Below are 23139 nucleotides of genomic sequence, written 5' to 3' on the forward strand. Positions count from 1 at the left end.
ATTCTGAAACTGTGTGTATTAATGTTCCTCTTCACATTTCATCACCGCCACTCCACCGTCTGTCTCCTCAATGCTTCAAAAATCCTAATTTTGAGATTATGAAATTGTATATTGCTAATTTACTTCATATTTCATCTCTTTTATTTATCTTATTTTGTTTTTCCTATTTCTTTAATGTATACATTTTATTTTATTTTATTTCAATACAGATGTTTAGTTTATTTTATAAAATAATAACTTCAATTTCTTTAAAAATATAAATATAAGTAATAAAAGATTAACACAAATAGTAATATATTATTTAATTTGACTAAATTTTGTATTTAATCTTTTCTACATTTTAATATAATTAAATAATAAAATAAAAAATGTATACCTATATATAAAGGGGATTTTCCACTTTAAATGCTCTAAATTATTTTTCTATTTTATCCTTACTTCATATTTTATTTTATTAGTTTATTTTGGTTATCTATACCCCTATACCTATATATAGAGGGATTCTCATTATAAATGTTTTTTTTATAATTTTCTTTTTCCTATTTTATCTTTATATCTATTTCGTCATTTTATAATTACTTAAATTTAAAACTAAAAGAAATAGTTAATATTAAAGTTGAAAAAACTATTTGAGAGGTAATATACATTTATTATTACTTATTACTCTCCACTATTGTAATTTAAAATTGTCTAATTAAAAGTAAATATAAATATTTTTTTTTAATATTTATTATTTTTCCATATTTTAATAGATTACATAACAAACACAAATTTGGAGACTAAATGTTGGAAATAAAAAGGAGAAATGAATACAAGAAAAAAAACTTATTGAGACTGACGTCTATTTGACATTGGACTCAATCAATAAAAAATGCAGTTAACAAAAATGTTATTATTGCTCCATACTATGATTTTATTTTTATTGGTGATAATATGCATTGTAAAAATTTATTTAATTTGATTAAAATTTATATTTAATCAAAATAAAATAAAATAATCGGTAAATTTAGCATGTATTACTACTATGTTAGTTATGTTTTTGATAAAATTTATGTTTACATGTATTCGTATTTATTAAAATGAACTTAAATTTATACTGATATAAGTTTGTGAATAATAATATTATTTATTCAATTTTAACATTAAACATAATTATATATAAATGATAAAAATAATAAATGTGGATACACATGGTTAGTGCCAGTGTTCCTACTAGTTATAGATAATAGCGAATATGTTATTACTGAAAAATAGATAAATATTTTATTTTTTTATAAAATCAATTATTTGAAGTTAATATTTTAGTATTATATTATATAGATAATATAAAAGTATAATAGTCTATGTATCCACTTATATAAGTTAGAATTCTAAGTAATCTGGATCACAAATATTCTTCTATGTGATTATACTTGAAATTGTCTGCACCACAATTGAATTTCCTTCTTGCACTTAAATGATAATTATAGGGAATCTAATGTTTTAACAAAATTTTCTTTTACATAACGATGAATATAGTCTTAAAAATTTACGAAGATTCTATTTTTAATCAAGAAAATTGATTTTTTTTTTAATTTTAATATTTAAAAGTAAAGACACAATTTTAAATCAACATATTCGGAGACAGTAAAAAAAAAATGTCGTGATTGAAATTATGGTATTTTCTTAATTCAATTGTTGTTATGGTCTTTATTTAATTTTTTTAACGTCCTTATTCAGTTATCTTTAAGTTTTGACTGATCATATTTTTTTAATATAGGCACCTATATGCCTAACCACATTTTTTATTCTTTTGGAAAAGAAACTTATGTAAGGACCTATTTTTATATTTTAACATACGTAACTGATATCATTGTGTAAGTTGATGATTAAATTTAAATTATGTTTAAATACTAATAAATTAATTGAACATGTGAATGAAAGATTTAAAATAATTTTTTAAAAATTGAGGTTGTTAAGATTTAGTGGGTTGCACTTTAGGGATTGGGTTTAGGTGTAACACTATAAAAATTATTATTATTCTCTTAGTCCACAATCACATGACTATTCTCTCTTTTTTCATTTCTTCAATATAATAAGAGTTGGAACAAATAATCCAAAAAGTGAAAACTTTAGGTAAGTACTTTCCAGTTTTCTTTTCTCCTAAAGATATTGTATACATGGATTGAGGTTCATGATTTCACAGTACGGATTTCAATTTTTTGTTATGGTTGGTTGGTTAGCTTTTATATTTTGAGGTGATCATGACATTTTGGTTCATCTGCATTTCAAAATATCAAATTTTAAAAGAAAGTAAAAATATATATTAAGTTAAGGAAGTTAATTTTTGAAAACTTTGGAATTAGATTTTAAACATGTTGTTTTAAAATTTAGAATTTTGATGTTTTTTTTTCATTTGATCAAGGTAGAATACAAATTACATTTCGAATAATAAATTATAAATTAGGCTTGATTTCTTTTGGAGTTAAGATCTAAATTAATATTATTTAATGAATTATATTTTTTTAGTGTCCTGTTGATTTGTTGTTGCAAGTAGTTAAATGAGAATTTTGAAATGTGAAAATGAGGTTGATCTTGCTTATACTTTTTCTGATAATTTAGGTAATACATTTTTTTTATTTAAGATTATTAATTTAAAATCATGACTTGAATGATTCATTTTATTATCTTGTAAAATAAATGAGTGAATTGGTCCATTTGGAGAAATGTAACACCCCATAATTTACATATAACTATTACAATAAAAGTTCTACCAGTTTCTATATAAACTTGGAGTTTTTCAAAACATTCCTAATCCATGATTAGGATTTATAGAAATACAAATATTTACATATCCACATCTCAAAATAAAACTTTGTAACCTCTAAGGCTCTCCTGCACCTGTATGGTCATCTGCTAGTGTACATAGTACAGTCATCGTAGTTCAAACACAGCAAGAAAAGCAAGGGTAAGCTACTGAAAATATAATTTTATAATATACACACTTAAATCCAAAGAGAAAACCAAATTACATGATCAATTTATCAAATTATTCAATTTTCTTCAAATCTCAACAATAAAACAATCACATAGATCTCACATGGATCTACACATCCAGAATATTCAACAAACAACGTCTTCCACAAGATCTGTATTAAGTAAGTCCTACCAGAGACTAACACCTGATCCAAAGATTACCAGCGAATCCAACAGAAAGGATCAGGGTAAGTTCAATACAACTCAAATCGTGCATCTCATATGTCACGGTGTGCATGAACTCCCCCATCAGCTTCTCACCACCTGATATCTTAGTCTATGTGACTTAGATCATCAGTGAAGCTCGGAGATCTATGTTACCACATAGGCATCAATACTTAATACACAGCAAACATCAGTCCATACATTATCCCGACATCAATACTTAATACACAACGAACATCAATCCATACATTATCCCAAATGTATGAATTCAATTCCATACCATTTCGTCATACAATATCATTCAAAAAGTGATCCAAAATATTCAAAAGTCTATTTGACATAAAAAAAAATAACACTTTAATACTAAATCATCAAAACCAAATGTTTCCACAAATTTAAATTATATATAAACAAACAACCCAATATATATAAACACACAACATCCCTGCAAGAGAAATTGAATATTGGGACCACATCCCTTCCACATCCAGATCTTCTAGCCTAGGGTTCTATTAAAAATTAAATTTAGCTTCCCTTACCTTAATTGCTTGCTTTCCAAGCAACTTCTAGAATTTTATTTCCCACAGTCTTTGATAAACTTCAAGATTTACGGGCCTAATGCAAGTTATCCAAACAGAACAAACATTCAGTATATAATAGAATAAGTTGAGAGGATTAAACTTCTCAGCTGACCCCACAAAGATTGATGACTAAACCCTAAGGAAAAATAGAGAACGAAGGATATTTAGAGTAAAAATGAACTTACTCTGTTTGAAAATCTGATCGGGTAAAAATGTTCCTTAACTCCTTTGCTACTGCGTGGTATGATCAAATTCTAAAATAGATGAGGTATGAAGTGAGAAATTAAGAGAGAAGGGAGAGGAGAGAAGTTGGTAGAGAGAGAAAGTGATTTGGAAGAAAGAAGAATGTGAGGCACGCCGTTTCCGTTTCTTTAAAAAAGTGTCAGTTACAAGAAAAACATGACTATTTATTTGTATTTGAAAAATATTTAGTGTTTGATGATGGATTTGATTTTATATTATAGTTTTATCATATTGAATTTTAAATAATGAGGTTATAAGAAATTTTATGAAAGATTATGAGCTTATAAGTTTGGTATAATGCACATTCATGAACTATTACTTGAAACTTAGGAAGTACTACAACTCTAACTAAATGGATTCTGTTAGTCTAATCATACAAGGATGTAACATATGAATGTAATTGTGATTTTGAGAAGTGATATCAATATGTCATGTACAAAGAGTTTGTTTTGGAAATTTATGGAAGCATTGGTGTTTCTAGTTCTCTAAAGGGATATTTGATCAAAAAATTGTCTAAACATATATCTTGAGTAAGGAGTTTCTAATTCTCTAAAGGGATATTTGATCAAAAAATTGTCTAAACATATATCTTGAGTGAGGAAAGTAGTATAGATATCACAATATGAGAGGACTTAACTTCATTTTTACAAGAGAATATCACTTTAATAAGAGATATTGTTCAAGTGATATTTCTTTACTCTCTAAAACATATTTTAACTTAGTTTAAAGTGTGTGCATGTTAAATCATCATAGCTTATATCATATTTTATACATTTGAATACTTTATTCTAAGAAAATGTTGATAATTTGTTATTCAAAGTGTATAATGGAATGAATAATACTTCACTTCTTATTTATGTGTGTGAAAGAGATGTGATGTTAAAACTTTATTGTTATAATAAATTATGTAAATTAAAGTCGAAAATGTCCTGTTAGGTATATCAATAAATATCCAAGCTTTATTGATATAATAAATCTTGTAACTTGTAAAGTATCTCTGTTGGGAAGTTATCAAAAAAAAATATACATTTTATTTTAAAGAATGAGTGTGTTGACAATTAACATGAAAGAATGATCGATTAATCAAAATGTAATCAGTTTAATGATCAAATATTTTACATATTATATGATATATGCTTAGTCTCATATCTTTACATTTAATATTTTTTTGGAGAAGTTACTTGAATTGTGTTTCTTTAAAAGACTTTAGTGAAACAATAAATATTTATGATATTTTCTTAATGAGTGATGTAATTGTGATTTGTAAATTTATATCTTAGATTTATTTCTAGGATATGATTGTAGAAGTTTGAATAAAAAATTTAGAAAATAGCACAGTAGAGATAATTACCTATATTTAGATTTTAGAAAATTTTCAATTCACATCTTTTTGTCAGCCAAGTATTTATTGTAATTAAGTGTTTTATAACCCTTATTTTTTTGTATATTTATAGTTTTTATGTATGCTTTTAAATTATTCATATTCCTAATTATATGTTGTGATATCTAGAGTTATGTTTTTTAGTTTAACTTTTTGTAGTAATGTTTTGGAATGTTACCCATAATATTTCTTGGATATCAGTTTGAAGTATTCAAAAACTCTTTTGGAGTAAAAGAATTAGATTGCAAGAGAAATAGGAGAAATCAAAAGGTGGAGCTAATCATATGCTTTCATGCGACCCCATACTAAATGTAAAAATACCGTTTTCTCCTTTTTTTGCCACTTCCATACATAATTCAGAAGCTGTTTTTAAATCCGGAAGTGTTCTTGAGATTTATAAAATCTGGAACTCTTTTTTGCATTTGAAATAAGCCTATGGATTACGTAATCTGGATATATTCCGGATTACATAATCTGGAAGTCAATCTCATATTTAAAAAAGACTCTGGATTATGTAATCCGGAAGCTAATCACTCCTCTGAAAAAAAGACTTCCAGATTACATAATCCAGAAGCTAATTTTATGTATAGAAAAGACTTCCGGATTATGTAATCCGGAAGCTAATCACAAAAGGCTTTCGGATTACATAATCCAGAAGCTAATTCTGAATCTAGAAAAAGACTTCCAGATTATGTAATCCGGAATATTAGTAAAGGATATTTTTGGAATATAAAAAATATATGGGGGTGGCACAAGAAGGTATGGAGGTGCATGAAGAAGCAGCCTTATGAAGTGTGTGCCCTGCACATGCTATTCAACATTTTAATTTAGGTTCCATTGATTGGGCTTCATATGTTACCTTTTTAGAATTCTGCCTATAAATCAAGTCCATTGAAAGTTTACATATAAATTTTAAATAATTAAATATAAAAATTAAAAATATCATATTATTAAAAAATATTTCAAGTTCAAAATACTGGTTTTTTCTCCATGCGGTGGTCAAAAGGAGATATAATTCTAGTGGGATTCATCGTCTACGGATTGATAATGAGGTTACGGAGGATCCTAAAATCATTGAGGATCATATTTTGGACTTTTATAATCAGGTTTAGGGTAACTCATATTTTTCGTGAAGGGAATGCGTGTGCTGATAAGTTGGCTAATTTAGGATTTATTCATAGAGAATCTTTTCATTGGTATAATAGACTCTCAGCTAGTCTGTTCTTAGAATTCTTTATGAATAGGTATAATCTACCTATGTATCGTTTGTGTTAACATATGGGTTTTGGTCTAGTCCCCCCATATTTTTGTATTTTCTTTCTTTTTTCTTTTTTTTAATAATTTTTTTTTTCATGCGATGGCAGATGATTGTTGTTTCTTGAGGTGTCAGCTTAGCTGAGATATCAAGTTGCATAGTGATGCCTAACACGAAAACTTTATAAAAAAATATATATATATTTCAAGTCAAATTTTTTATAAAAATATTTATTAATAATAACGATAAAGGAGACTAGGCGAGGGAGAGAGTAAACCAGACTCAAACTGTGCGAGAAAGCAAGACTGAGTGAATGAGAGAATGCTTTATTAATATTTTTCATATCATTTGATTCTCTATCATTTATTAAAATATTATTTTTTAAGAAATAATTAATAATTTCTACGAATTTTAGTGCTTATTCCCAAGAACAAACATACAATTTGTGCAAATTTATAAGTATGAATATCGATTTTTTTGTAAATAATTTTAAACAAAAAAAATTCGTAAGTGTTTTCTTCCAAAAAAAATATTTCTTTAAATATTTCCGACGCTCTCTCTCTATCTCATCTCCCACTTTTTTTTTTTTTTTTTTCTATCTTCACACCCAATATCTTTATTAGGATTCTCTACACTTTTTACATTAGAAACGACTCCATTTTATTTTTATCCACCTTGTTTTATATTATGATTTATATTATCTTTCAATTCAAAACCGATAATTATAGGGAATCCCTTTTATATAGATATCATTTTGTTTTCTATGATATTAAAAACGGTTCTACATCATAAAAATTATTCTACAATTAATCAAATGACCAAATACACAAAATAAAATAATAAAATAAATATTAATATAAAAATAAAATAATAAAATAAATATTAATATAAAAATAAAATAAATATATAAAAATAAATATTAATATAAAAATAAAATACTAAAATAAATATTAATATAAAAATAAAATAAGAAATAAAATATGGACACCAAAACGTAGTTATGAAGAAGATAAAGTTAGAAAAGAAACGTTATTAAAATGATATACTAAAGGGATATTCCCATACATGCATGAATAATTGTTATTTTTTAAGATAAGATTGAAAAAGATAAGTTATTAAAATAATATTTCTATTGGCATGTTTTAAAAATAAAATTGGAAAAAAAATTATTACATCAAATAGAAGAATGTTGTAATTGATAATTTTAAGGAAAATAGAAGTTATTAAACTTATTATCTTTTTCAAGAATAAAATTGTGAAAGAGAAATTATTAAACTGATATTCCTATTTGCATGAATAATTGTAGAAAAAAAATTATTTTTATTTTTTATCCGGTCAGAATTGAAAACTTGTAAAAAATACAGAGTATAATCTTAAAAAAATAATTAAGTAATTAAAAAAAATAAGAGTTGCAGCCTAAATATGTTATAACATTAAATTTTACACTAAATGTAAATTTTCCACTTTAATTAGTCAACGATTGAGCAAAATGTAACGATTAACAAAATACATACAATTATGTAAAGAGGTTCAGCTGAGTTGAATAATGAGTACACTACTGTAGATTTATTTTTTCTATGTATTCAATTTTCACCAATAAAAAAATCAATGCAATATTTCTCTAATAATTCTAAAATATTTTTAAATAAGTGATAATAATGCATGTGATATTATGAATAAAATATGGATAACAATGAATGTGATATTACAAATAATTTTGATAGAGAAGGAAATATTAGTTATTAAATTAAAGTTGTGTATTATCTTCCAAAGTTATCTTTCACTATAATTTATTCAATAATTCAAAATTTGGTAGGATCCAAATATATTTAAAGAAATATCAGCTAGTCAATTAGCAAACATTTAGTCTCCAACAATGTTTATTACATATGGTACAAAGATAACTTTTTATCTAAAATAATCTTAAGAGAAGACGAGAAGGAGAGATTTGAGTTGTGAGTACTATCTAAAGCTTGTGTGAAACTTTTATGAAATAAACTTGTTTTCAAACAACTGTCTTCATGATTTTCGTAAGTCTTTTACATTCATATTCCAATACAATATTTCTTATTCATTTATTAAGTTAAGTTCTTCCATGCGTTATTATTACTTATGTTTATTACTTCTTTTATCATCATCCCTATGATCCTAAATATGATCGTGAATAGTATTTATAAAAAAGTCATTGAATTTCCTTAAAGAAATACAAAACCGTCACAATTCACAAAAGTAATATGAACAAATGCGTATGAACATATTCTATACAAATATTGATTCTCAGTTCAACAATTATTTTAGTCTTATTTATTGCACCTCACATTGTTTTTAGAATAATTTTATTAGATTCTTTCTCCTATAAAAAAAAATACATGGCAAGACAAATTGTTAAAAAAAAATACAATTTATTCTAGATAAAATGATATTTTCATCGATCACACCAAAAATAAAAAATAGACACTACAAGAAAATCATTAAATAGAAACCAATTTTAGAGATAAAATAATTAATTGTTATATTGACAAAATTAGATACTATTTTAGAAACTACAAAAATTATTGGTATCTAAATTAGTTTTTATTTTTGATAAATAGTTTTTAAATTGGTATCTAGTTAGATATTAAGGTTTTAGATACCAACTTTATAATATAAATAATTGGTAGTTAAAACTTAGGTATCTAGGTAACTAATTAGATACCAATTTAAAAACTATTTATGAATAATAGAAACTAATTTAGATACCAAAAACTTTTGTCTCTAAAATAGTATCTAATTTTGTCAATATAGCAACTAATTATTTTTTAGTATCACCATAAGAAAATCAATGAAAATAATGAAGTAAAAAGATAGAGACCCTATCACACAACACTAAGTCGCTAAGCAAGAAGATGATTACACTAAAATTATAAAATTTACATAGTATTCTTCATTTTTCACATTATGAAAGGAAACTTCATTAAGTTCACAAAGAAGAAAGTAAAAGAATACCCATCTAGAGCAATGTAGTCAAACTCGTACGAGGATCGGGAAGAAGCTAAAAGATCGTAACTCGACTCGTAAGAGTTACTAACATATGAAAAATAATATTAAATACATAACACAACTGGAAACAGTTTCATAAATCATAAATTGTTCATACAAAAAACAATTAACTTCACAAATATCTAATACAATTAAACTATCAAAGGAAATCCTTCATATTAATTGAAGGATAATCATCATCATCCTCTTCTATAAGATCTTCATTTTCATTAATGTTATCTATGCCATCACCTTCATCATCCTCAACAATTTGAGGAACCTCCAAATCATCCATAGGTTCAACTTCTCCAACTTCAACCAAATCATCCATAAGTTCAATGAGCACCGTGACTATGATGGAGAATGAGAGAAGAAAAGAACGTGAGCGGTGGCAGTGGCGTTTACGAGCGACGATGATGGCGAACAGTAGAGATCATGACTGCGACCATGGGCAATTGCGGAGAACGCAAGCGTGACGCCGGTGGAGTTCTGTGGTGCTTGTTTTCTCTCTTTAGGGTTTGTGACTCTTCAGTGACTTTCACTCTTCATTCTACTCTTTCCCGCTTCACTCATTCACTCAGAAATATGATTTTGGGCACACTAGGTTAAAATATTTTGGGGCAAAAACATGTCGCACTAGGGTAAGAGGTAGCTCGACAACGCCCATCCGATGCAACAATCCACCTAGTTGCGCGACGACGCGATACGATCTGCTCTGACGTCGATCCGTCAGCCGAGTCAGCATCATACGATTTTGTGATTTTACTCGCGATTTTCACTACATTGATCCAAAGGATAAGTTTGGCACATGATTAATAATGGAAAAATTTTCACAAATCATATTTCTACATAGACTTCTAGAAAAATCATCCTTTAATTTGTATTTTTTGTCTAATTCATATAACTCCTTTATTTTATTTTATTTTTACACATATAATTTAGCATATTGTCCATGATTGTGCAATTTTTTTGCTTTATGAAAAGTTTTCTAAATTATTTGATTGCCAACTGCCAAAAGTTTTACCCACCCCCTCAACATTTGTTACTGTGTTAATTGTCATGGCTTGTCAATTCACTCTTGTGTCTTATTATTTTCTCACATTTTTTCTATGATCATATTTTCAATTATCTAGATCCAGAAACACATTTGAGTGATTATGTAACACAGGTGAGAGAGAGGATGAGAGAGGGTTGATTCTCTGACACATGTGTGAGAGAGAGATATTTAATTTGTGAACTAAACACTAGAAAAATATCAAGGGTTTACTAAATCTTCAAAATTAAAAATCCAAACAAGTTTCAATTCATTAACATCAATTTAAAACTTTAACACGCAACAATCCAACCAAAAATATCGATAGAGAGTCCATTAAATAAATGGTGAGTTTAGGACAATTAACTTGAAAAAAATGACCTAAAAAAATGCAGGAAAGGGAAGGAAAAGGAGAAAAGGGTGACTGTTTATATATGTAGAAAGAAACCTCCAGGGGTGTGGTAGCGTAGATCATGATGTAATTCCTCATTCTTCCTTAAGTATTAAGAAGTATCTCGTTCTTGTTTATCATCTCTCAACCTTGTTTTCTCAACTCTTTAATACCTAAACATAGAACTAGTGACCTTAGAAATGCTATAATAGAACCCAATTCGAGGAGACGGGGTTGGCCTTTGGTGGAGGAAGAAGAGAGATAGATCATGATGTAATTCCTTTTTCTTCCTTGCGTATCTCGTTTTCATTTATCAGAATCTCAGTCTTGCTTGCTCCATCCTTTAATTTTATCATATAAAAAATTATACCGTATACACTTTTAGTAGTATTATCATGTTATATATTTCTTACCTCGTAACTATTTAACTTCTGTAAACCTTCTATTGACTAATATAAAATGATAAGTTAAGTATATGTTTTTGTATAATAAAATATTTGATGTATTTTCTTAATTAGGTTACATGGAATGTAACAAATTTTTAGTTTCAAATTTAAACAAATTAAATCACATACATCTTTTTCAACAATAATTATATCCCTCAAAAAATCCTGAGTGCTTTAAAAACAATCTTGATCTATGAAAAGCGTTGTAACAATATTAACTGCTTTTTAAAGTTCATATTTCATATTTATTAGTTTTTCAAGATCAATTTAATTTAATAATTATTGTTTTAAACTGATCAATATTAATTTAATTTTTAATTAATATAGAACTTTAAATAATATAAAAAACTTTCCATTAATATTTAAAAAAAATATTTTTTTTTCTCGAAAGATGTGTTTCTAAAAAATAATAGATAAGAATTTGGCCCTTTCACATTCTGATACATTTTGGATAGAAAGAACACGTGCCACTATATTTTAAAGTAAATAATTAATGATTAGAATAAAGTTTGTTTGAGACTAAAAAACAATTTGCGTAGAAAGAACACGTACCACTATTTTTCAAAGTAAATAAATAATTATTAGAATAAAGTTTGTTTGAGATTTTTTTTTTACAGCAAAGTTTGTTTGAGATTAAAAAACCATTATTTTACAAGTCCTTTATAGAATAAAACATTATATTATAATAAAATAATAATTTATTTAAGTGTGGAATGTAACCGTCTCAAAGGTATAATTGTTCTAATGATTAGTTTTAGTTAGGTAAATAATGTTGTACTGAGTTTATTTGGAGAAATTTTGGTAGCGAAAGGAATTATTTAGGTAAAACTAATCTCACCTTTGTAGTTAGTTAAAAAATTCCACCAATAATTTCGAATTACATTTTTTCTATCTTTCTGCTAAATATTAATTTTCAATATTTTTTTTTCTCTCCTCTCTAAACTGATTTGTTTGTAATACTTTAAAAAAAGCTTACAACCATTAAAAATAACTCTATAGTACAATTGAAATGATCGGTTATAAATCTAAAATATAATTTATGTATTTAACTTGTTTATTTTAAATATTTAAATTATATTTTGGATTTTAAATTATTCATTTATATTATGATAAAAATTAATTTTAAATTGAAATGGAAAACAATTAGGAATTATTGGTTGGTTAAAATTGTTGAGATTAATATAATTCTGAGTGTTGATTTGACAATTTTTGCTAGTAATTTTTGTATTTTTAATAAATTTAATTTAACTAATAAAATATTATGATGGGTTCTTAGGATAACAAATCTCTTAATAATTTTAAATATTTTCAAGAATATAGTATATTATTATTCATTAAGTTTTAAAATATTTCCAACTGGATCTTCATTCTTATCCAAACTCGAAAATAAAAACAATTCCAAAACTGTGGGTATCTTTCTCTATATAAAACACGTTTCTCCTCCCTGCAGTTCAACCTATTGAAATCGGTGAAGAACAAGTTTTGATCTGTAAACTCATTCTTTCACTACTGCACTCTTTACTTCCTGTTTTAAATTGTTATAGGTCCTTGTGTTTTTCCTTTAGATTAAAAGCTTGAAGTTTTTGCTTCCGTGTCATTTGAAGTTACTTCATTCGAAGTTGTTGCTGCCTGATCTCTGTTTTATTGATTATCTATGGTGTTATTGTCTTTAGTAATTGTAATACAACGATTGAATGAGGTTTTTTGATCGACTGATCGTTTTCTCTCTCTCTCGCTCTCTATTGCGCAGGTATTGACGTCAAGATGAAAATGAAATTGGGGAGAACATTACTGCTTTTTCTTTGTTTGAAAGTCTTCTGTTATGCAGTGGTACTATTTCTGTGTTCCTCTGTTTGTGTATTATTATTTGGGATTCTGGATCATGATATGTAAATACGATTTATTTTGTATGATGGCAAGCAGATTGCTACTCCTCAGACTTGTCCTGCTAGTAATGTGGATAAATGCGGCGATTCAGATGGATGGGAAGGAGAGTTTTTCCCTGGAATTCCAACGATTAAATACGAGGTACACTTGTTTATCACAATTTATCGATGTATGCCATACAAGATAACAATGACATATATTATTTTCTAGATAGAAGGGAAAGTAAAGAAACTAATGAAATGAAAGGGTTTATTCGATTATTAACTTGTTTGGAAGCCTAAGATTATTCTAAATCCTCCAAATTTTTGGGACTTTCAAATTGAAATGAAGTATCAATTTCATAAAGTATCAACCTCTTTTCTAAATAGTCCATAAAATAGTGGAATTGTGAAATTATATGCGCAGTCTCCAAAGTATTAGAAATTGTGCCACATCGTCAAGTATTGAATAATTCTTCAAATTAGACTCTCAATGCTCGTAAAATATATCAAATCAAGGACTAGATTGATGGATAGGGCTACTTATATAATTTCATTAGCTTAACGACTATTTAAGAGAGAGGATGATGTTTCAGTAACTAAATAATATGTTTATTGCATGGTAATGCCCCCTTACCCTTTGCACAAATGACTATTCTTTTGGGAAAAAGAGGTTGACCTTTCTCAACTCAACTGAATTAATTTTTATATTTTGTTTTGCAGCTATATCTTAGTGTGAAAATATTATTTGAGAATTTATGGGGGCTGTTTCTTTCTGTATTGTATTGTGTGAATACTTATCGGTGCGTGTTTGTATTTAATTTTCAGGGCCCGTCCAGTAAGAATCAACTTTCTTTTAAATGGTATAATCCAGAGGAGGAAATTCTCGGAAAGAAAATGAAGGTGGGTTTTCATATATATTCCAAGAAGTTGCCATTCTTATCTATACCTTATTGTCCACCTACACCAACAAGATTTTAACTTGAATTTATTCTATAATAACTGCAGGATTGGTTAAGATTTAGTGTTGCATTTTGGCATACATTCCGCGGAACTGGTGCTGATCCATTTGGCGCACCTACTAAGTATTGGCCATGGGAGGATGGCACCAACTCATTAAACATGGCCAAAAGACGAAGTATGCTAGTTCTTAACTCTTCAGATATACTTTACAGACTTGTTTGTGACTCGATAAAATTCTCTTAATTAACAGTGAGAGCTAACTTTGAGTTCATAAGCAAACTTGGTGTCGATTTTTGGTGCTTCCACGACAGGGATATTGCACCTGATGGAAAAACTCTTGAGGTGAGTCAATGTTTTTCCACTTAATTGCAATTCTTAGAGATGATAAGTGGAGATGCAGTGGCGTATGCTTACTCATTTTTTATATCTGGAATATTGAGATACGATCATAGTTGGTGGAGTGTGCTTTCTTGATTAAAACTCTGTTGCTACATTTTATAAATCTGCTTTCTGAGCTGTTAGATTGCTCTTGTTGTTGTCTTTATCATAGGAATCTAATGCAAACTTGGATGAAGTAGCTGCCCTTGCTCAAGAGCTCCAGACTAAGGTATATTAGTTTTCACGTACATTATTCTGAAGTAGGAAAAAACACTAGCAATTTGTACCAAAGCCCAAATGATTGCTGAATTCCTTGCATTTTCTGTTAGCCATTTCACATGAATGAATGGTGTGTATTGTTTTGGAGCTTGGGGAATGCAGAAATACAAGATTTGTTTAACCAATTCTGGTTTCAACATGCACCCATACCCCCTTCTTTTTTCAAGTGTGCAATGTAATGAATATATTTAGAGTTGGTAAATAAAGAAGAAATGATATGTACTGTCTCTTTTTCTTTTCCCCTTTGCGTGTCTAGTTCATGAAGTGCTTTTTTTTATTTAAATTCCTGTGATCCTGTTTATACAATATTCTGCTAGAGCACTGTTGTACACATGTTTTTTTGTCTTGAGGTAAACAACCATATTACATGTAAAATGGCTTTGTTGTGTTACCATGTAGGCTAAAAAAAGAGTATTATGGGGAACAGCTCAGTTGTTCATGCATCCTCGTTACATGCATGGTGCTGCTACTAGGTAACATATAATACAATTACCTCCTGAATTTATGGTCCTTATGCATGTTGGTTCATTGCTGACTAAATGAACTGCTTTACAGCTCTGAATTAGAGGTCTATGCATATGCTGCTGCTCAAGTGAAGAAAGCCATGGAGGTAAGTTGTGTGTGCATGTAAGGTTCATTGTATTTGAAGAACCATTCTTCTTGTACTGATTTATATATATTTATTGCAGGTGACACATTATTTGGGAGGAGAAAATTATGTTTTCTGGGGTGGTCGCGAAGGTTATCAATCTCTTTTGAACACAGATATGGAGCGAGAGCTTAATCATATGGTATGTGAATAATTCTTGCTTTGAATTAATTATTTGACTTCACTGCCTTCTTTGTCTTGTATTACTGAACAATATATCAGGAATCTCCTTGAAATTAATGAAACATTAGTCCGATGTGCATGCAACAACAACAACCACTTCTTAATGTGGATATGAAAGAAGTATATGCAAGCAAGGCCGCATCGTAAAGCCTCAAAAATTGACCTTATTAGATGCATATCTTGAATGACATAAATTTGTCTATCCTTCATTGTGGTCGTTCTTAAAATAAAAGAGTGACGGACTTGAATCACGAGCTTTTATGACAATCCGTTGCCTACTCCAACAAAAATCAAATAAGCTTGTTTTCTTATTTTCAGTCTCTGCTGACTTTCTTAATGCGGTTTATTACCTGATTACAGGCTAGGTTTTTTGAAGCTGCTGTAGCATACAAAAAGAAGATTGGATTCAATGGTAACATTCTGTAGAATGCCTACTATCTATCATTTTATAGCAATAAATTGTGAAATATAGATGCTTGGAAGGATATATAAGTTCTTTAAAAATATTTCTGTGTTGTGTTGCACCAAAATATTTGAATGAAAAAATTATTTTTCACTTAATAAAGGTTTTTTTCCTTTTGTAAGTCCTTTTCCTTGTGCCATTTCAGGGACATTGTTGATTGAACCTAAGCCACAAGAACCTACGAAACACCAGTAGGAATCTTACCTGTTCATTCAATACTTTTGCAGCACCTGTTACCTATACTAAACTTGTGTTTCTACAGGTATGATTGGGATGCTGCAACCTCAGCTAATTTCTTGCGAAAATATGGACTTGCAGGTAAATTATATAGATGTCCTTTTCACCCAACTGTCTCCCCAGGAACTAAAATTTGAATGGGATATCTTTCCACATTTAAAGTTTATGTTATCAGGCATAAAAATTTCTTGATGTGCTTAAATAGAGATATTATGTTACTTACCTTTTTCCGCTATATTCTTTACCTTTGCTTTGAAGGCGTATCAGTAAGTCTGTTAGTTTTGTTCTCAATGACACGTTTTTTCTCTTCAACAAATTCCTTTCTCCCTAAATTAATGGTCAAATGGTCCCTTGTTTGAATTAATGTAGCCAATGCCAAAATATTGCTCTAATTTTCTTTATTAAGAACAATGTTATTACAATTTACAAATTTCTCTATCTCATTCCTTTTCCTACTCTAGGGGAATTCAAACTCAACATAGAGTGCAACCATGCCACCCTCTCTGGCCACAGGTGAATTGATCATTGGGCTGTCCTTGATCTTACTTTTCCTTTTAAATTTGACATTCATAAATCTTAACTGAATCTGAACATGATCTTTGTAATTTCAATTTCTGCCGTAATATGTAGTTGTCAGCATGAACTTGAAACTGCAAGGATCAACGGATTACTGGGTAATATTGATGCTAACACTGGCGATCCTCAAGTTGGTATGTATGCATTTTCTCATTCAATAAATATTGTAACTTTTAACATCGAAACAGGAACAGTGAACATGTCACATGAATTCATGTTGTAACATGAAGCTGTTATCATTACTGCAGGTTGGGACACAGATCAGTTTCTGGTAGATATTCAAGAGGCAACCCTGATTATGCTCAGTGTTATCAGAAATGTAAGAAAATGCTTTCCAGTGAGCTTGCATCATGCAATGCAACACACTTAATGTTAAGAAATGCAATCTCGGCTGACCAGGTTCTTTTTGTTTTCTTTCTGTCTTTTCCAGGGAGGACTTGCACCTGGTGGATTCAACTTCGATGCGAAATTGTCAGTCTTTCTCTATTTTAATGTACTTATATTCCTGTTTGTTTTATTTCTTTCTCTCAATTTCTTTACTGAACAATATATAGGCGGAGAGAGAGCACCGATGTTGAAGACTTGTTCATAGCCCACATTGTTGGAATGGATACCCTGGCCCGTGGACTGAGAAATGCTGCCAAGCTAATTAAGGTGACACAGGACATCTATTGCTTCCCTTATAATTCAAATGTGCAAACTCAATGAAAGCCTTTAAATTTCTCTTGAGAATCAAACTAAACGTTTCTCATTATTGTGCATCGAAAGGATGGTTCTCTGTCTGAGCTTGTCCGTAAACGATATCAGAGTTTTGACACTGAAATTGGGGCTCAAATAGAGGTAAAATTCTTCCAACATTTTTCTTTTCTCCTTTAGTAGTGCCTTTTGATTAACTTTATCGAAATGGATGTTAACGTAGGCTGGTAAAGCTGACTTTGAACTGCTGGAGAAGAAAGTCAAGGAATGGGGAGAACCAACGGTTGCTTCTGCGAAACAGGTAACTCGAAATATAACTTTCTGTTCAAAAGGTCGAATAATCAAGCCGAATAATCAAATTTATATTTGTTCATTACACATTGCGGTATGTTGCAGGAGCTAGCCGAGATGATCTTCCAATCTGCTTTGTAGAAATCAGAATCTAGAGTTGTATGGTGGCTATTTTCGTTTCATTATATTAGAAACAGTTCAGTATATTAAGTTCACGAATAAAAGGAAATTGAGACTGACATAAGTCTGCTTCATTTTCCTTACAAAAAAAAAGTGGGTCTGATATCTGATAGGCATAGGCATACAGAGCCTATTGAAGTGGGCGTTACGTTATGTATAATATTACGTGACGCATACCTTCCCTGGGTTTAAGTTAATTAATTTCAGTTTCCTGTTAGTTTGATCTTTATTTATTATTATCTATAACTATATAAAATATATAAAACGTATTCCAAAAACCACCACGGGCCCGTTTCTTTTTCTCTACTTGTTCTAAAATACAGTGCTGATCGTTCACACTGAAATCACTGATAGCGCAACAAGAATACAAGAATAGTATGAGAAAGGATGTTGCTATGTCAGAATTATAATCAGGGAATTAAGGAAGGTTCATTACGAAGATTATTTAAACTTTTGAATTTTTACAATTTTTTAATTTATTTCAATAAATTTCGTATGAGGGATTGTCAAAGGAAAATTATTTTAATAAATTTTATAATTAATCTATTGAAATTATTTTATTAGTTTATTTGTTAATAATTGTTTAATTAAGTACTTAAGTTATTTATATGCAAACACGCCTAGTTATTTAACCATAGATTCGGATCCAAAAGGCACGTAGATGCAACCATAGAATGGGTAAAGCTTTTTCATCCTGTACTCCCATGATTTCTAATTTCACACCTCTAATCTTTAAAATGACTATTTCATCTTTCATAAAAATTACTTTTGGATTGTCTTTATAATAATAATAATAATAGGATTTTCAAAATAAACTTTCTGAAATACATAAAATATATATTAAAATAAGTTTTTTGAAATAGAATTTATGGACAACTTTCCAAAATATATATGGTACATTAATAAGTTTTTTAAACACATAAAATATGTTTAAAAACGAGCTTTTTAGAAGATAATTTTTAAAATAAGATAGTTTTTAGAACTAGCTTTCGAGAAAAGAAAACTAGGATGTAGTGGCGGAAGCGGAAGAAGTCTCAGCAATAGTGAGTAGTGAAGGCGGCAAAAAGTATGGGGTGCAATTAGTAATTATGGAATACAAAAAGCTAATATTGAGACTTAGTGAGGCATATGACATGTAAAATTTATAAGGTAGTTGTATTTAGAATAATTAGTTTATAAGTTGGCTGAAACTTTAAGTTAAATAAAAAAAAATCATGTTCACTTCCTATTTGTTGATAATTTTGATAATTAGTTTGAAAGTTTTATTTTATTAACAAATAATAATTTTGAATGGGAGACTTATTAACACAAACTACTTTACATATTATTTTAATTTAATTATCAATAAATATTATTTTCAATTCAAAAGAACGTGTGTATTTTAATTTGACAAACGAATTTAATTTTAGTATATAATATGTACTTAAATGCAATACTTTAACCTAGATTATAACATTATATTGTAATTTTACATAATAAATGTATGTGTGACAGTTGCTAAAATACTAATTTCATATCAAACAGAAGAAATTAGAAAAAGCATAATTGAGAAGATGTTATAGAAAGCATAACTAGGATTTGAGTGAAAAGTAACAGTAATTTTTTTGTAAAATTATAGGTGCATGACTATTAACGTTGTAGGCGTGTAGGAATTTGTAAGTATTCAAAAGCCACTAAAGCTCTTATAAGTTGATCTATTTATAGAAAAATTCATGAAATTCATAAGTTTTGGATGAAGCATTGTGTTTTACTTCAAAGATTGTTCTTTCTATTATAGATTTTCCATTATCTTTTAGAAAACGTCACAAGTTTTGTTGAACTAATTGATTTTTCTCAATTCAGCTTATTATAATGTTTAGATTGATATTACATATTCTGTTGATAACCACATTTTTCTCTTTAGTGATATTTGTTCTGATTGAAAATTATCCCAACTACTTTGTATTTATGTTTTGATTATGATGTATTTTTTTTTTTTAATTTCACAGTTATCTTTAATAGCCTCATAATGATATAACTTGTTTTGTTTCCATTTTTTTTTAATTCGAAAGATGCTCCTAAGTTTTATCATATTTATCTTCAAAATTTATATTTTTCAATCTTTTAAGAAAAATCAAAATTCTCTTAGATGTAGACTTTTTGAATATTTTTTTTAACCATCTTAATCTTTTACTTACATATTTACAGTGGCCTCGTTCTATATATTATTTTTGAATTACTATTTTAAATTAAACATTTTCAAACATTACTTTGAATTACAGTCTTACACATAACTTTTCAAATATGATGTCGCAAATCATTTTAGAAATGATTTCAATATATTCAAATACTCACATGCTTGAAAAATAAGTTTTATTTCATTATCTATTCAAACATATTTAATCATTCTTAGTGGTAACCCAAAACTAAGTTTTCGTTGTTTACTTATTAGAATTTGTGTGTGTTAATTCAGAATATATACAATAAAAGTCAAAGTTTTATTTTCACTGGACATGAGTTCAAAATATATAAAAATATTATTTTATGTATTTTAAATTTACCTAAAATAATTATATAATTAACTTATATACTTAACATATACATTTTTATGTTGTATATTCATATTAAAAAATGAATTTTGAATATAATTCAGCCTTATAAAATCGATTTATTAGATAAAGTTTTCATTCACTTATCTATGAAATATCATTATCTCTAATTGATGTGAGATTTCTAACACACACTCTTCACGCTAAGACCATTCAACTTTTGTGTAAGATTATAATGGATGGTTCGATAACAATCTAGCAGTGGATGACTTGATAAGCTCTATAAATTCTTGTTAGCATAGACTCTGATACTATATTAAAAAGTGAACTTTAAGTTTAATTCAATCATGTAAAAGTGACTTATAAGGTCAAATTTACATTTACTTATATAATATAAAATGTTTATATCCAGTTGATATGAGATATCTAACAACCATCTCATAAATAACATAAAGATGTTTGTGTAGTATACTTATAATTAATTGAAACATGTGTCCTTTTGTCATGAAAGAATGTTTTCATAAAAAAAACTTGAGAGATAGTAAATAGGATGCAAATATCAAGCATATTTCTCCTTATTTTTTCCCTACACCCATGAAATTACTATACTATCTTCTTTATAATTATTATTTTGGAGTAATAATGTAAATGTGTTCATGGATTAACGAATCCACTGATACACATAAGTAACATCTAGGGTTACAATGATGCATATAAGAAACATATAGGGTTACAACGAGAAGAGGTAAATGTAGATTTGATTATCTTATTCTTATTTTTAAAGTATAAATTCATCTTATCTATAAGATAACATATTATTTTCTTCCTCTTATCTAATGAATATGAATTTTTTGTCCTATTTTCATTCTCATTGGAAGTTGAGTGTATGAGTATATTTCTACTCGCCTCCCTTACTTCTAAATACTAATTAAATAATTTTTTTATAAAAATAACACGAAAAATAAATATATGATACTATAAAATATTCAATGTCTAAAGGATACACATATTTTTTTCTCTAATGTCAAATATCAAGAAATAAATTATAATTGTATAAATATTAAATGAAAGTATCAAATAACAATTGGATAAATGTCAAATAATTGTATAAAGTAGTAAAACTAAAATTTAATATAAGTTTTTTAGGTTATCTAATAAATCAAATTAAAAGTGTTTTAGTTAAAACAAATACATGTATGAGGATCAGTATGAGTATTGAGACAGATATGAAAACGAGGATGAGTATTGAGATGGTGACATGTATTCGAACTAGTATGGGACGGAGACGGGAGGGATGTTTAAATATTTATCTCATCCCTATAACTAATTTAAAAAGTCATATATACTTATACATATACCTAGTCAATATGAAGATTTTTCCGTAAAAAACGATATGAATTCATATACTCATGTGAACAGTTCAACAAATTCATTTGTTATCTCTAAATGTTACATTAGATAATACTTTTCTTTTATTTGTAGAATTTATATTTACTTTCCAAATTACCATTTTAAAATTTATCTATATTTTGTAATGCCCTATAATTTGTATAAATTTATTGATGTAAATTTCAAAATATAAAAAACATATTTCAGAATGGAAATTCTAATTTTTATATACTAGTAAAATAAGTATATAATTTTTTTTTATGATTATTAAAATATAACTAGTAATTGGTACAACGGTTTATATAAAAAAAAATACTGTAGAAGTAATTGAAAATTGTACAAAGATATATACATTAAAAAAAGTTAGGAAGAATCGTAACTATAATTATACTAGTACATATTAAAAATACTTTCAAGAATGAATGTTTTCTTAAGTTTTACATAATTTATAGGGTAAATATTCGGTTTAGTGTAATAAGTATCAACATAATTTAATTTTAATACAATAAAAAATTATATTCTTAATACAAAATTTCGATTTTGTTAATTTCATTAACCGATAATAGAATTGAGCATGTGTTGGTGGTTGTTCTTTAGTAATGTTAATTTTTTCTTTGATAAAAAACGTGACATAAACTAAGGACCAAACATATGTTTAATTGGAGTTCAAATAAAACTAACAAAATCAAAGTTGTTGGATTAAGGTTGTAGTTTTTTTTCTTAATGTATTAAAAATGAAATAGGTCTATACTTGTTGGACTAAACCGACTATTTACCTTAATTTTTATAAAATTGCATAAATACATTTTTGAGGTGCTGGAATGAGACGAGTGTAAGGTTGTTTTTTCCTTTAATTAAGGGTATGTTTGTTTCTGTGGAGGTACTATTTACAGGTAAAAAGGTGAGATGATATTTGTCATTTGGATCCAGGATT

The 23139-nt window shown here is 27.8% G+C and overlaps 1 protein-coding gene across 2 annotated transcripts; it reads left to right on the forward strand.

Moving 5' to 3' along the window:
• Nucleotides 1–12986: 12986 nt before the first annotated feature.
• Nucleotides 12987–18505, forward strand: LOC137807366 (xylose isomerase family protein). 2 transcript variants are annotated; one of them, XM_068607980.2, is made up of 21 exons: nucleotides 12987–13072; nucleotides 13279–13358; nucleotides 13452–13556; nucleotides 14222–14296; nucleotides 14402–14531; nucleotides 14607–14698; nucleotides 14907–14963; nucleotides 15413–15486; nucleotides 15569–15623; nucleotides 15703–15804; nucleotides 16206–16257; nucleotides 16454–16499; nucleotides 16571–16626; nucleotides 17007–17058; nucleotides 17176–17255; nucleotides 17370–17440; nucleotides 17552–17592; nucleotides 17676–17775; nucleotides 17890–17961; nucleotides 18041–18118; nucleotides 18214–18505. In XM_068607980.2, the coding sequence occupies exons 2-21, from the start codon at nucleotides 13293–13295 to the stop codon at nucleotides 18247–18249; spliced, it is 1440 nt and encodes a 479-aa protein (XP_068464081.1). In that variant the 5' UTR covers nucleotides 12987–13072; nucleotides 13279–13292; the 3' UTR covers nucleotides 18250–18505. The 2 variants fall into 2 exon arrangements, with proteins under 2 accessions (XP_068464081.1, XP_068464080.1); XM_068607979.2 differs by having other exon boundaries at nucleotides 12987–13017.
• Nucleotides 18506–23139: the final 4634 nt, after the last annotated feature.

The sequence above is a fragment of the Phaseolus vulgaris genome, chromosome 3 (genome assembly GCF_051622355.1).
Source record: "Phaseolus vulgaris cultivar YP4 chromosome 3, ASM5162235v1, whole genome shotgun sequence".
Lineage (NCBI taxonomy): Eukaryota > Viridiplantae > Streptophyta > Magnoliopsida > Fabales > Fabaceae > Phaseolus > Phaseolus vulgaris.

What these genes read in the sequence shown, in the direction of transcription:
- LOC137807366 (XM_068607980.2), top strand. Translation starts at nt 13,293, where the DNA reads ATGAAAATGAAATTGGGGAGAACATTACTGCTTTTTCTTTGTTTGAAA. An exon ending in AAACATGGCCAAAAGACGAA is followed by an intron (nt 14,532 to 14,606) that starts GTATGCTAGTTC and finishes CTTAATTAACAG; the next exon opens with TGAGAGCTAACTTTGAGTTC. An exon ending in AAGTGAAGAAAGCCATGGAG is followed by an intron (nt 15,624 to 15,702) that starts GTAAGTTGTGTG and finishes TATTTATTGCAG; the next exon opens with GTGACACATTATTTGGGAGG.